The sequence below is a fragment of the Tetrao urogallus genome (genome assembly GCF_951394365.1).
Source record: "Tetrao urogallus genome assembly, chromosome: Z".
Taxonomy (NCBI): Eukaryota; Metazoa; Chordata; class Aves; order Galliformes; family Phasianidae; genus Tetrao; species Tetrao urogallus.
The window spans coordinates 272,573-287,849 of NC_136816.1; the positions used below are offsets into that span (position 1 = coordinate 272,573).

Below are 15,277 nucleotides of genomic sequence, written 5' to 3' on the forward strand. Positions count from 1 at the left end.
ACATGCACACCATAACACATGGCAAAAGGTAGCTGCACTGGGGGATCGTTTTCCCTGTTTCCTGGAAAAAGCAGTGGTTGGTGTACTGCTTACCAGATCATTGGTAAGCTGCTCTCTTCAATAGCTCCGGGAAGCAGTGAGCACTGAATGAAAGCTCACCTTAGCGCTCCTTTCTTGAGTAGGAGGGCAAGACATGCAGGATTAATGGGGCAAAGTTCTCTGTGACTCCAGTCTTGAATTCAAAACTGCTCTCCTCAGTGTTACTAGAATGACTTGAGATACCTTCATTTAAATGGACAGACCCCCCCTGACCAGAACGCCTCAGAAAGCAGGTGTGTCTGCCCATGTGTTCAGTATACTCTGGTCAATAGTCCACTTCACAGAAATCAGTATGGCTGTATGTTCCCCCTTTGTTTCAGGGTGCCCATAACTGGGTTTTAGCAGACGACCCGCTGAGATGTAGGTAAGGTGCCTACTATTATTCTTTCCTGAATGCAGTTTAACTTGAAACCAGAGAATTTGTTTCAGTGTTCATTATGATGACAAATTAACACATATGAATACTAGACAACAAACCGTGTCAAAATTGCCCATGTCTTTCTGATGACCATGAGTTTGGTACCAGCATATAGCATGATCACACACAGCTGCTGGTTAGGATGCTGTGCAGCAGTAACATCAGCCTGAAAGATAGCCACAATGAGTATTAACCTGGTTCAAAGTTGCTTAAAGCTTATTGAATTCTTTGAATCAGTGCACCAGTTTCAAAACACATTTTCAGATGCATTTTGAGCCTAGACTTGCACAGTGTTGCTGCATACGCAAAGTCAGTCTCATAGCAGTACAAACAAGCAAGTATTTACAGTGCTGCTTGTGTAAAATTGAGCAGACTGATCTTTCTTTGCCACAAAAAAAAAAAAAAAGCAATAATAATAATTTAAAAAGCTTGTGTTGAGTCTCACAGCCTGTCTCAGTGTGCAGTAAGAGGAAGCTATCCCGCACAGGGAGGCCCACATCTCTTCCTTATCCCCAGTTACAGCCGTGGTACCCACAGCGATTAAAGCAGTAGCCAGACAGCTGCAAGCAACATGAAACTACTGCATTTCTATGACCGCATGATGTGCCAGGAGAACCACGTCCTCCTATTTCTTTGTTTCACTTCACAGCCAGACAACATCACCAGAATTAAGAAAACGACAACATTAAGTTTTCAGAGTCTTAAGAGTAAAATTTCAATGAGCTTGTTCCTACTATTTACTTTCTTCCTCCTTGACTTGCACGGTTGTAGCAAGGTGACTCAATGCAGTTGTCTCAGGCAGTATTTTGTGGTAAGTGCTCAAGCTTTGGGTCTGAGGTCAGTGGCGGTCATAGGCGGCAGCAGCTGCTGGTGGGGCTGCTCCACGGGCTGCAGCACTGTAGTAGTAAGGAGAGCCTGGAAAAGAAGAGACTCTATGAAGAGAACAGATGGGGGGAAAGTGCAATCTCACAGTGCCCAGGGCTCCTTCCTTTGGGTTATGTGCCACGGGAGTGAAGGTGGAGTGATCAGCACAAAATCATGTCCCGCACTGCTGCAGCTGCTGCGCATTGCTGTGGGTTGGAGAGCACCTGGTTTGTGCCATTTACATCACAAAATCCTCAACACATTTTAGAATACAAGGTTGGAGTATTGTGTCTCCAAAAGATTACAAGACTGACTTCTCTCATTCTTTTTTCCCTTGTTTTTGAAGAATGACAACCTTGCACCCAAAAGCACTCAACGTATTTTACTGGACTCAGAAATAATTACCTCTTTTCTCACACTGCTTCTTTCAGGGAAGAAGTCCCTTGGCTTTCCCTAGCTCTGGCAATGATTTCAGAGCTCTGAGAACCAGAGATGAGCTGTGCAGGTTGAGAAGTGCTGGCGCACTCACCTACTAACACAAGACCTGAGAAATAAACACTGATGATGAATTTTCTGCCCTGTGGCGCTAAGCATCAAACCACTGGGTGATTATTGAAGGGTTACCTGGAATCTGGGTTGTTTGCTGCAGTAGGGAAGTGTGTTAGACTTCATTTGTGTCTACACATACGTGTCTTTGGACAGTACAAGCTATAAAATGATTTTTGTGTGTACACAAGAGAGGAAACAAACTGATATGGTGCAAGAAAAGAATTACAAAATATTTCAAAGTTTTGTCAGTTCAGCCTTCGTGTCATTAACTGAGTTCCATATGCACGAAATGTGAAATGGGACACAGTGGGGAAGAGTCCCGTGGAAGGACTCACGCTTGGACTCCTGCGACTGACATAACTGGGCAGGTTTGGCAGAGCATCACAAAGTCTACATGAGGATCTGCTCTGGAGCAGCCTGGGCTGCAGACTCAAGCATGGGACTTAACACTGATTTGATAACTTCTGCAGCTCCAGCAAAGCAGAGGAGCTGATTCTCTCAGGAGAAGGGGAGTGACACCAGTCCTCGAGTGGCGTGTATACAAATCAGCATGCCATAAACAGAAGTGTTTTGCACCAATGGGTGGGCAGAGAGCTGAGGACCATAAGACCACTGCAGGCTGTAGGGTCAGTAGGAGAGGGAAGTCCACCACACACTGTGTGTCTTCAGCTGGCTTCCCTTCCTCTGGGTATCCTACCAAGTGCTGCTGGCTGAAAAGCTCAAGCACAGAGCTGGAATCTCACCAGACTCGAACAGGGAGCTTATGGACATTGAGTGTTAACTACCAGCTCAGAAGGTGATTACAGAGCACTGGAACAGATTGTCTGGAGAGGCTGTGGAGTCTCCTTCTGTGAAGATATTCAAGACCTGTCTGGATGCCGGCCTGAGTGACCTACTGTAGGGAATCTGCTTTAGAAGGCAAGTTGGACTCCATGATCTCTTGAGGTCCCTTCCAAACCCTGGGATTCTGAGATAATTGCCACACCCAGGGATTGCTTTGCCTTCTCCCCAAGAAACACCTTGTGGAGTGCTCAGCCGGCAGGACTCAGCACTTAGCACCTCAGACACAAATAACTAGAGCTACAAAAGGAAGTGCTGCTGCCCCAGATGGGGACCCAAGGGACCATCACTACTGGCCCAAATACTTCCCAAAGACACGGCCTTTCCAACGTGCTGTGCCTATTGCTGGGTCCTCACACATGCATGCTTACTTGTTTCTTCTGCCTTCTTTCTGAACACCTTGCCAGGAAGGTAACTCAGACCACACCATCAGTCTACTGCTTTTTTATTTCTGAGCCAATGCACCCAACACGAAGTGTGGATCATCTCTGCTGCTGCAGAGCAAGGTAGCACGTCCAAGTAAAGCACTTGGTGGGACTTCTGCATGCACCCAGGAGGCACCAGGAGGCCTGGCACAGCCTGAAGCATCTTTCCAAAGGCCTTGCACTTTTGCTGAGTTTTATTTCTCTGGTTTGCAGATGAAACAAAAAGGTTGTATTTTATGCAGAAAGTGAGAACAGCACATTACAAAGCAATCGCTCCTTCTCCCTGTCAGGATGCTCCCATCCAAATAGACTTGTCCATCCTTTGGCCATTTTTTCCTTCCAATTCATATTACCTTCCATATATTCCTTGGCACAGCCATTTCTGGCCCTTCCTTGTTCTCCACCTGCTCACAGAAGACTTGCCTCCAGCTCCATTGAGCAGCCCACAGACCTCCCTGCAGGACACCATCCTGGCCCCACAACCACAGGCAGCTCCAAGCAGTGAGACATGAAGCACAGACCACAACCACGAAGCAAAAGCTGCCACAGGCAGCACCGAGTTGAAAGCAATGAGAGAAAATGGCAAAGAAGTTATTGCAACAAGCCAGCATGAAATTGAATCGTTTTTCTTCATTAGACTACCTTTCTGTTATCCACTCTTAGCGTGTGCTTGTTGAGCAAGGTCTGAGCTGGTATGCCTGCCAGGCCCTGCAGACAGTGATGGACGGAGCCCCAGGCACACGCTTGCTTCCCAGCATGTCTGTGCACATGCTCCTGTGCACATCACTACATTGTAGGAGCTTGAGGTCATCAGCAGAAGAGTGCAGAGAACATGAGGTGTCCTCTTTTCCACCTCCTCACAATGTTTCCATGTGGACACCTGGCTGCAGCTCTGAGATGGGTGCAAGGCAAGTAGCCAGTGCTATGATACCAACCCTCCCAGCACGGCCCTGCAGAAACCCAGGGCTGGTTGCACTGCTGCTGCAGACAGTGAGCTGTGTCATGTCATGCAGGAGGTGCAGGCTATACCCTGTGCAGAGCTGCAGGTGATGCTGGTGGCAGACAGGAGAGCATGAGGCCAGGGAGCTGCCTCAGTAAAGTGATTTCTTCTTCTGCCCTTGCTTCTCTTTACCACCCTGGAGGACTGGAAGTTGGTTTCTGTCCATCTGCTAGAGCTGTGGATCACAGCACTCCAGACTGCCTTTCTGCACAGTCACCCATCGGTATCAGTTCTCAGGCTGGCTGGAGCAGATGTGAGTGAGCTGCAGATGCAAAAGGAGCAGCAAGCACAGTGCAGGTGCAGCACTGACAGCATGCAGCCACTTTCCTTGAGGAATCACACAGCTCTACAGCTCTGCTTCCACCCACACACCCTTCCCAAGCATGGCCTTGGGGTGGAAAAACTGGCTTACCTCTCACTGCTGCTCCAAAATCACAGGAGAAAGACCAGGGACTAAGCTCTGAAACTGCCACACCGTCCTCAGGTCTCTTTGTTCCTACCCTCATTCCTTCCCCCCAAATCATTTTTCATCCCAAATACTTTCTTGCACTTGTAAATCATTGCATCTCTCTTCCAAATTCCTCTTTCACAGATCTGAGCTTGGTGTGATTGCTGCAGAGCAATTCTTCCTGGTCAGAACAGGGAGTTAATTAAACATAGGCGCTGCTGAGTGCTTGGAGTATTACAATTTCATCTTGGTGAAGGGAGGGGACTTAGTAAAACAAACTGTGTCAGTCTGTGTACTACTACAGATTAATTTTGTCAGGGTTTCTGCTTTGATGTTGATACTGCCAGAGCTTGCTCTCCAGAGAGAATTATTAAATGTACTCACGTATACTGAGAAGTGTGGAAGCAGCGTGGATACAGCTTACATTAACCTCCTCTCCAGTGCAGGTGCTCAGGCACATCTCATGAGTCTTCTGGCTGTGCACGGTGGGGTAGAGCAGGCACCTGAGGCTCTGCAGCAAGGTCTGCAACACGGCTCTGCAACAAGGCTCCTTCTTGTCCAGAGTTACCAGCGAGCAACTGAGACCTGGCCACGTGTGGAGTGCCCAATACCACAAGGATACAGGCAGAGCTGTGTATGGCTGGGCTCCCTGCAAGGCTCAGGAGACCTGCTGGTTGTTCCAATGCAATGGACATGGCTAGGATGGAGATCACTTTCCCTAGGCTGCCCCTGTGAGGTAGTGCTCTGTGCTCACAGCTAGCATAGCTCTGGGACCCCAGCAATGCCTTGTCTCTTACTGAGCACTGCTGGCACAGTACCAGGACTCTCTCCAAGCTCCCAGTGCCAGCACATGGAGGCAGGCAAGAGATGAGGAGGGGACATTGCTGGGGCACTGATCTAAACTGATGGAAGGGACTCTCCATTCTGTGGCACCAACTCTCACAGGTCCGCGTACTGAGCCTTTCAGTCCACTCCCTTTGCTGTGGGCAGAATGCATTTGTAACAGCTGTACACAAACTGTGTTCTGCTCACAGAGTCAAAGAGAAAGAATTTGCCCCCAGAAATTATCATCCAAAAATGGAACAAGGACACCAAAGCAAGTCCTTTCCTGCACCAGTGGAAGTCTGCAGGCATGAGTTTGCAACCCAGCCTTGCCAAAAGCCACTCTTGTTATGCAGGAGGATGGACCTCAGGTCAGGTCTGCATTTATTCTGAATATCCCACCGGTTTCTTCACAGATTTGCAGGGGAAGTGAAAGAAACATGCAAAGCCTGTCTTCTGAGGCCTGTCTCCAGGTGCTTCAGAGCTCGCTTTGTCTTCCCTTCAGCAGTGGGAGTTTGAAATATCTGATTTGACTCCAAAGGAGGTACAAAAACAGCAATTAAGAAATCACTGTGTGCACTCTTCAGACTGGTTAAAGCATCTTCTTCCACAAAGCCCAACCAAACTCTTGCAGGCAGTCCTGGCTGCGGCCATGGCAACTGCAGGTTTAAGCACCAGGGCTCCTCTGGCTTTGTACAGCTGTGCCCATCGATATTAGCTGAAGATCTGTTCTCTGATTTATGATGGAAGCACTAACAAACCCTTAAATGTGGCACAGAAAATAGCAGTAGCTTACCAGCATCATGGCATGAGAGGCAGAGGCTGTCTATTGCTCCCGAAGGATTTGTTTAAGGACAAGAACCATGATGAATACAGCCTGGGTGGCTCAATTACATGGGGACTCAATTACTTAAAACAAAGAAAGTGGATGGGGAGGGAAAAAAAAAGACAAAAATTCAAAATTATTTCTCTGCTGGAGGTCACATACAACAGCCCTGTCATCCATAAATCTGGAAATCTCCAAGGCACGCTATTCCTCTGTTGAAAGATGACAATTAATTGGTATTTTACTTACCTCATCCATGCAAATTATGCAGGGAAAAATTCTAATTACTGCATTCTACATGTGTACAAGGTCAAAGTGGGCCATCTTTTGACAGTGGTGTAAAATGGATTGTGTTTATGCTTCACATGAGGGCCATGATCCTGCGTGAGCTGTGGGGCTCCTGCTCCCTACTGTTTGTGAGAGCCCATGCAGACATCTGAGAGACTGCACGAGCACAACAGGCACTGCAAACCCACAGCTGAAGAGCAAGCGTAACATGAGGTCTGGGAGAAATGCAAATGGCTGGAACCAGCAAGGAGACAGCACCACTGTGGTAGTGGGGCTAACATTCAGTGACAAGACACAGCATCTCCCTGAAGAAGCCACTCCCAATAAAATGACGCCAGTTTTGTAGGAATAGGATTCCTCCTCTTCAAGAAATGGGCATTCTGTCTTCCAGCAATGCCTTGTGTCTGCCAAATGATTCCATGAGGCAGAAATGGGAAGACAAAGGCGTTTAGCAGCAGGCTTCCTGCTGGTGAAGGGAACTAGGAGGTCTGCTGTACCCAGCGGAGATCCATAGCCACTCATCAGTGAAGAGCACTGGGAGACAAGGCAGCACCAGGACACACATCCTGCTTATCCTGGTGATTGGTAATTGCCACTGGCTTATAAATGAGTACAGGTAGGAGCACAGCCCCAAAGTGGGGGCAGCAACTTACCCAGAAGTCCGGGATTGGGAAACCTCCAGGAGTCGTTGTAAGTTGAGTACTGTGGGTGGCTGTATGGGCTCCCAGAAAACTCACTCCCTAAATTAAAGGGAAACAGTAAAAAGACAAAATAAAGGTCATTTGATATAAGACTACAGTCACATGTGCGGGGAAAAACACACAAGTTCAGCATCTGTTGTATGCCAGTGAAAGCTTTCGCAAAAGCTCTGCCGACCACCCTGTCTGTAGAAGGGCCGTCTGGACCGCCAATTATTAAATGAGTACAGTCATCTTCTGTGTGTCCTTTTGCAGTCCAGCTCACCCTGCTGAGTTAGTGGGATTTCCTCGTGTAGCCTGTGCTTCAGCAACAAGATGGCTTGCAGGAGTTGAGGAATCCGAGACCGACCTAAAAGGCCTGGCCACTGCCTTCACATCCCTGCAACACTCAGGGCAGCTGGGACAGAGCTGCTCAGCCAGTCTCCCTGTTAACAGAAGATAAAACAGCCGATCTTCTAGGTAGCGAACACCATTCTTGACTCTCCAGCAGAACATGGGCCTGGACCCATGGACTTCCACTGGTCACTTTAACAAAGGAAGAGGGATGCTTGCATCAGTTTAAGGAGTTTTTGAAACCCTCCAGACAAAGGCAGAGTTAAGACTCAAAGAGTTGTTGCTATTTGTCTCCTCACAAGCTACTTTCTCCATCTTTTCTCTTCACATGTCATCTCCCTGTTTCATACCTGAGCTGCAATCTCTTCAGGGCAGCACCATGCATAACACAGCTCTGACCTTGGATAGGTTCCACTGCTATGCAAACAGAAACGTCACTGTTGTTTCACTGGAACATCTCCCATGAATGGCAGTTCCTCTGTTCTCCTATCTTTCTTCCACATCTCTTTCTCCTGCTCAGGTTCACAAGCATATACACACTACACAGCGCCGATGAAGAAAGAACTATTTTCCTACGGCAATGTGGCAGAGAAGGCTGGCAGGTTGAAGAGAGAAGATGCTGGCTGCAGCCTTCATGTATTTAAGTCCTCAGACACAGAATGGCTCACATCTCATACTGGGGAAGTCTCCTGCCTCAGCCAAGGGGCATCACACATCTCCAGCTGCAGCTCTGCTGGGTCAGCACCCCATAGCACCACCTGCCACCACCTGGCACAGCCATCCAGCTGACCTGGAGCCATCGCCTCATCCCAGCCCAGAGAGCAGCCTCTCACTCAGGACAGGTCTGCCAAGAGGCTCATTTGCTGACCCCAGGAGAGAGGCATTAATGCTGCGGTGATCATTCAGGTATCACAAACGTCCTGAGCCGTGTGCTGCCGGAAGAGCACCATTTGGCTGCTGCTGGCATGAAGCAGCATCTGTGCTTGCTGGAGGCCGTGCGGTGTTCAGGCAGAGGAGCGAGGTGGAGAGGACAGTGCCCACTCCCTGCTGCGCAGCCCTTGCACGAGAAGCAGAGGTGGAGCAGAGCGTGCCCGCTGCCCTGCCCGCTCCCCCCGTTTGATCCTCTGCAAACAGCGGAGGCTCCCCGTGACACATCCGGATCTGCACCCTGCATGACCCGCGCCCACCAGAGACAGTACTGCACATCCCTGCCAGCACAGCGCCGTGTGCCCCAGGCGTTTCAATGGGTCACAGCACTCCCTCCCACCCTACGCCACGCGTGCTGCTTTGGAGGCAGCAACACCTCCAAACACGCAGCCGTGCTGCAGATGGAAGCAGGCTGACATCTCATTGTTCCATTCTCTCCTGCCTCGCTCTCCTCCCCTCAGAACCTCTGCTACCCCCTTCCCTTCTCGCACACACATAAGGACCCTCTCTGGGGATGTGCTGGTGCCTGTCAGGCTGAAGCTTCCAATTCTCTGTTTTTTATGCCTCAGTGGTCAGGGTGTCAGGCTCCTGCAGCACACACCAGCCAGGAGCTGGAGGAGTCACTGAGCACCATCAGCTTGGTGACAGTACCGTGTGCTTCTTAACATACTCTGCATATCCATCAGCCCTGCAAAAAGAGGCTGAGGGTAGAGGGGGGTTGGGGGGGCAGAGAGGGAATAGCAAATGAGAGAAAGAAACAAGTGAGTGGTGGAGGGAAAGGAGGGATGGGAGAGAAAGGCTCAGGCCCTGCTATCATCATCACAGTGTACAGGCAGGCAATTGCCGTGGCTGTGGGTGAACTAAACTGGATGAATGAATGCTACAAGAATGCCTCATGGGTTCCACCAGGTGTTCCAGGCCCATCAGCATTACTTCCCAACTGCACTGCCAACCAGCCCAAGCTCTACATTAAAAACAAAAACAAAAACAAAAAAACAAAGAATCATGGAATCATTCACCCGGGGGCTCACACACACACACACACACACATGCCTGCCTGCACTGTGGAGATGGGAGTGGGGGCCCTTCATGCTGAATGGTGCATACCTCCTCTCAGTGCAGGTCTGACAGCATGCCACCAGGATGCTCACTGCTGCTACACTCAGAGGTGGAGGTTTGGGTGGAAGGTTCAAGAGGAGTGAACAATTCAGAGCAACACTGCAGCAGTGGGCCCTGGGAGAAGTGCTCCATCCCAGAATAGCAGCACTGGGGCAGAATACAATGCCTCTGGGCAAGCTGTGGACTGAGCTGTGCAGCTCAGCAGTGGTGGTGCAGCCATGAGGCTGAGCCATGCAGGTTGGTGGTGGTGGTGCAGGTGAGCTCACTTGTCCAGTATGTCTCCTCTAGGGACTGCCAGCTCGTTTGCTTTAAGGTAAAGTCCCACTGCGTTTCCAGAGTGATGTGCAGAGGAAATGAAAACTCTGAATTCAAAAATCACAAGAAGCAGTGTGTGAAGAAAAAGATGCCATGACTTAAGAGAACTGACCCTGTAAAGGAGTTGGGAAGACTGCCTGCCCCTCTGCACACAGGGTGCTGGGTTCAGTCCACCTCAGAGGATTCATCACTCATCCCAAAACCACCTACCAGTGCCATTCTGCTCTCAGGAGCTCCATGGAGTATTGGGGTGCTGCAAACCATCCCTCACTGAAAGGGAAAAGGATGGGACAGAACAGCAGAAGTGCAAATGTTGGCTGTCCAAAGGAAGCAAGATGTGTGGAAGGACATCAGTGCAGTGGGTACCACATTCTTCCTTAAACATCATCCAAGTCTAAGGGAACATCTGCAGGGAACATCTGCAGTCAATCTCAACCAGTTTAGGATCTTGGTAGGTAAAACAGGAAATAAGTTGCATGTTCAACACCCTTTTTAGTTGTTTTTTGAAGGGATGCTGTGTAACCATGGAGGAACATACATTGGAAGGGACCCTTAGAGGTTATTTGCTCTAAATTCATGCTCAAAGCAGAGCTTTTAAACAAGCCATATTCAGCTAAGTTCTGTCCTTTCCAACCTTAATGGCTATGATTCTCCCAGGACAAAGGTTCCACAGATTTCTGGGCTGCTGACTTCACTGTCACCACACAGCATGAAGGAGATCTGGCTTGTGCTGTCCTATCCATTGGGGTAGAACAACTGCCAGAGGCTGACTAGCAGGGAGCTGATAGTTCTCCTGCACTCCTATCTTTGTCCATGAGTGTTCCACAGGACGGAGGGCAATGACAACTCTGCCTCCTGCTCTGCCATTGACTGTCCACTGGTCTACTTGCTCTCATCCAAACAAAGCGGATGGTGACACTAAAAAATAAAGGCACAAAAGAAGGAAACAGGTACCAAAGCACAACCCTACCGAAACAAAACACGTGTTTCAGATGTAGTGCTCAACCTGGAAAGAAACCGAGCAGGAAAATGCACTGCGTACACCAAAAGTCTGTCATTTCCTACCCAGTTTGTCTCAATGAAACTAACAACCAGTTGAAAGTCCCAGGATAAGCAAACAGAATCAATAAAGCAGCCACTGAAGAGCAGGCTTGGAAAATTTTCCGGTAAGAGTTAACAGCCGGACGTGCAACAGCAATAACTGTGCTGCAGAGAGAGACCTCTGAGGGAAAAGAGCAGCTTCTGTATAAGCACCATGTGTCTATTTTGGCTTTGGTGGATATTGGAAGCCTTGTTCACGTATGACAGCAAGCCAGCCCATTCCTAGTCTCACACAGGTAGATCTAATAGAGCCAGCCCCACCAAGATGTCCCTGCTGACTGCAGCATGAAACAGCTGCTCATCCCCTGTTGTGCCATCCTGCTTTACACACAGGTTTGTTACTCTGAGATGTACACAGGCACAGAGTGAGAACACAGCAGAACATGGCAGTCACAATGTGAGCTCCATCTCCTCCTTGGTGGGCTGCAGACCTGAGGGCAGCATTTCCCCATCTGCCAACTGCATTTCACCGTCCCACTTTTGCACGGGAAGTGAGGGCAGCAGTGTGGCAGCATATGGATAAGGAAGGGTCAGTGGTGACTGCAAAGGCAGCTCTTGGGTTTGCCTGAGACAAGAAACTCAAGCCACCTCTTTGAGGTACCTCACAACATCTGCCCGGTGCACCACACTTCTCCTCTCACTGCAATTTCAGGAGCACTAAGGAGCAGCAATCCCAGTGTCTAGAAGGAATGGGCAGAAAGCTTCTCTAATAGCTTTGACCAGACTTGTGATAAAAGCATTTGGGCATCCTGCACCCGTGTCCCAAACACGGGCCAAGAGACAGGGAAAGGGCAGTTGGGCAGAGGGGAGAACTTTAATGAAAAAGTAACTTTTCCGAAGGGATTTTTCAGAACACCTGAGACCTCAACATCCAAACCAGAAGCTGCTGGCAGCATCTGGACCCTGCGTTGTTTGTCACTGTGTCAAGCAATTCATCCCTTAAATACAGGAAAAAGGTAAATAAAACATTAATAAACAGAAAAAGAGAAATGCTTCCTGTGCAATTATTTCTTCCTTTTTTATTTGTTGAGGATGAAATAGAAAGTAACAGATCTCAGGAGAAGAACAGCGTTTGCAAATGGTTTTCAAGGAAATCTCTCTTTACACATAACAGTTTGATTTGTCGGATTTGTTTGAAAACAGCATGACAAAGCTATGACTAAAAGTGCAGCCAGTTCTAGGCAAGACAGAGCCCCTGGAGCTGCTGGGCAGAGCAGAAGTCGTGCACAGAAATACAACGTGCATACAGACAGATGCACACTAAGAGATCAGCAGTTGTACACCCACAGATACATGCACACTCTTTATGCATTTAGGCTTTTCTTGGTCTCATCTTATGTTAATGAAGACCATCCACAGAGGCTTAATACACCACGTGTAAATTCACTGTAAGCATCCAGTGATCAACAGACTGCTTACTGTCACATACAAATCCTTCCACTCAGCAAAAGTATTCTGCCTACATCTGTCATGTAGTTACTGATTAACATTTGGGCAACCATTGCCCAAACCTTCACACGTTTTCAGCATCCTGGCGTGCTCTGGCTGTGTTTTTACACCTCTGTCAAAAGGCAGTGTGTTGTAGTTGCAGCCGGAAGGCACACAGTCATATTCAGATAATACCACTTGAACTTCCCAGTCCCGCCAAGACTGCCAATTAACTTCTAATGAGAGCTGTATATAATTTTATTTTCGTACAGACTGCACAGTATTTTCTCTTTCTTAAATCTTCATATTAAGTAGCACCCAGATGAAGACGCAGGCTGTCATATTTAAAAAATCAAACATGCAGATTTTTGTAAGACTACTCATTTCCAGGAAGCTACGAGGCACAGCAACCCCACCAGTGAGTAATGAGTTGTGGGTTAAGGTGGACGTACCTTGCTGTGAAGTCATTGTACGATTCTCGACCCGTGCTGCCTGCCATAAAATTTTAATGCTGCCTCTGACATATTTATGAAATACCTCACCCAGTCTTTGCAGGATGACAAAAAGATTTACACCTGTAATTACTGCAAGCACATAGGTATTAGATATGCACTTTAAACTTTTGTACACAAAGGTATTTAACTTTAATACAACAAAGGTAGGTGGTGCCACAGAGCAACCATACTGGAAGTGCATTAGGAGAGAATTATCTCCCAGTACAAAGTGGACAACAGCCCAACTCATCTGCACAGAACACAGAGCTGCAATTACTGATGACAAGAAAGTTGCCCTTCCCCTCCCATGGTTGACATCTGCAGAGCTGTCTGCTCTTCCTAACCAGACACCAGAACTCAACATTTTGGGACTGTGGGTGGACACAAGAATAAAGCAAAGCAAGCCATGCTAATGATGTGTGGGCCCTTCACACCTCTGCTTAGGATTCTGAGCTAAAAATGAGATTCTTCTGAGTGCTGCCTGTTCTGTATACCTTGTGAGCCAACAAGGGAAGATACCCCACTGGACATCTTGCTTGCAAACAGCGAAGGGCTTGTGGGTGATGTAAAAGTTGGAAGTCATCCTAGGCATAGAAATAAACTATTAATAGAGTTTGTAATAGAATTTGTGATTCTTGGAGTAGTAAGGAGAGAAGCTAGCAAAACTGCTGCCTTGGACTGACAGAGGGCAGACTGCAGCCTGTCCATAAGATGCTTAGGTGACAGAATATGTCCAAAGAAGGTCAATGAAGCTGCTGAAGAGTCTGGAGCACAAGTTTTATGAAGCTAAGAGATCTGGGGTTATACAGCCCAGAGAAAAAGAGGCTCAGGGGAGACGTTATCGTTCTCTCCAACTCCCTGAAAGGAGTTTGTAGCAAGGTGGCAGTCAGTCTCTTCTCCCAGGCAACAAGCAAGAGGACAAAACGAGATGGCCTCAAGTTGTGACAGGGGAATCTGAGGCTTGATATTTGGAAAAATTTCTTCTCTGAAGAAGGGTTATGAGGCATTGGAATAGGCTGCCCAGGAAAGGTATTTAAAAGACATGTAGATAAGGTGCTTAGGGACATGAGTTAGTCGTACAGTTGGCAGTGCTGTTAATGGTTGGACATGATGATCTTGGAGGTCCTTTCCAAGCTAATGATTCTGTGATTCTAATAAATTTTCCAAACTATGTAATTGAAATGTTACGTTGGGATCAGATGAAAATATTCCACTCCACTCTTCATTCTGGTGTTTGCTTTTCTTTTATAATTTCAGCCCTTGTAATAGCATAATATGTTGTTACTTCCAGGAATTACACAAGTAATTTAACTAATTGCATAAGTGGTTATAAGATTGCAAGCAGTAATAATATATCCATAACGTGGAAATTGGAGTTCTAACACCTGGAAATTAAGAATTTCAGTAGCTTGAAAGGTACTTTGCTGTTGACATGGAGGCAGTCTTTATTAATGTGAAAATACAGATGTGAACAAGGGTAGGAAGGTGCACTGCTCACAGAGCAGTCTTCCACACCAATATGCTCTGAGACACAGAATCACAGAGTCATAGAATCACAGGGTTGGAAAGGACCTAAAGATCATCTAGTCCAACCGTCCTCCCATTACCATTACCACCACAAGCTACTAAACCTCTTCTTGTAGCTCCCACATGAAACATCCCACTGCCGTTCTCCTGACCTCAGTTTCAGAGTACGCAGAGCAAACCAATGTTCAGCTGGGGCCAGGGCAGCACCTCAGATAACACTAGGTCGCAGCCCCCTCAAAGCAAGGAAAGCCCTCCCGTCTTACTCTAAACCTCCACAGGGATGAACACTCCCCGTTGAGGAGCTGGGAGCCAATATTTTGTAACCAAAGCCATGTCAGGGTGAAATCTGCAGCCTGCTTGGTCTGACCAGAAAACAGTTGGAATAACAACCTGCGCCAAGCATAAGAACACACTAGGAAGTAAGTGCCGATGGGAACCTCATTACTTCCCATGCTGTGTTCCCAGGCAGGCTGATGCTCAAGGACATCATGGCCTGTGCTCTGACAGGAACCTGTGGCACATCCTGACTGCCCAGGGTAATATTCCATGGGAAGATGCTTCTTCTTGAGTGCTGGCATTATGTTTCTCTACTACAGTAAGTGCAAAGGATTGAACACTAAAGAGCCCTTTGTAGAATCTCTGCTACAAAGAAGGCTCATGTGAGGAAGAGAAGACATAGCAGCGTCTTTACCCTGGCACAGAGACCAGTTGTTGGCACAGCAAGCAGCCCTTCCCCTACCTGTACATTGCCACTGA

At 47.9% G+C, this 15,277-nt stretch overlaps 1 protein-coding gene across 4 annotated transcripts in view; it reads right to left on the reverse strand.

Moving 5' to 3' along the window:
- Positions 1-1,355: 1,355 nt before the first annotated feature.
- Positions 1,356-15,277, reverse strand: part of PAX5 (paired box 5) — a gene marked incomplete at both ends in the record, with an annotated part of 107,753 nt that continues 93,831 nt past the window's right edge. For 3 of the 4 annotated variants that reach the window (XM_079548811.1, XM_079548810.1, XM_079548812.1), the window contains 2 exons: positions 1,356-1,432; positions 7,233-7,319. In XM_079548811.1, coding sequence (XP_079404937.1) covers positions 1,356-1,432; positions 7,233-7,319 — 164 coding nt within the window. The remainder of the gene's footprint in view (positions 1,433-7,232; positions 7,320-15,277) is intronic. The other variant, XM_079548813.1, reaches the window with a different exon arrangement.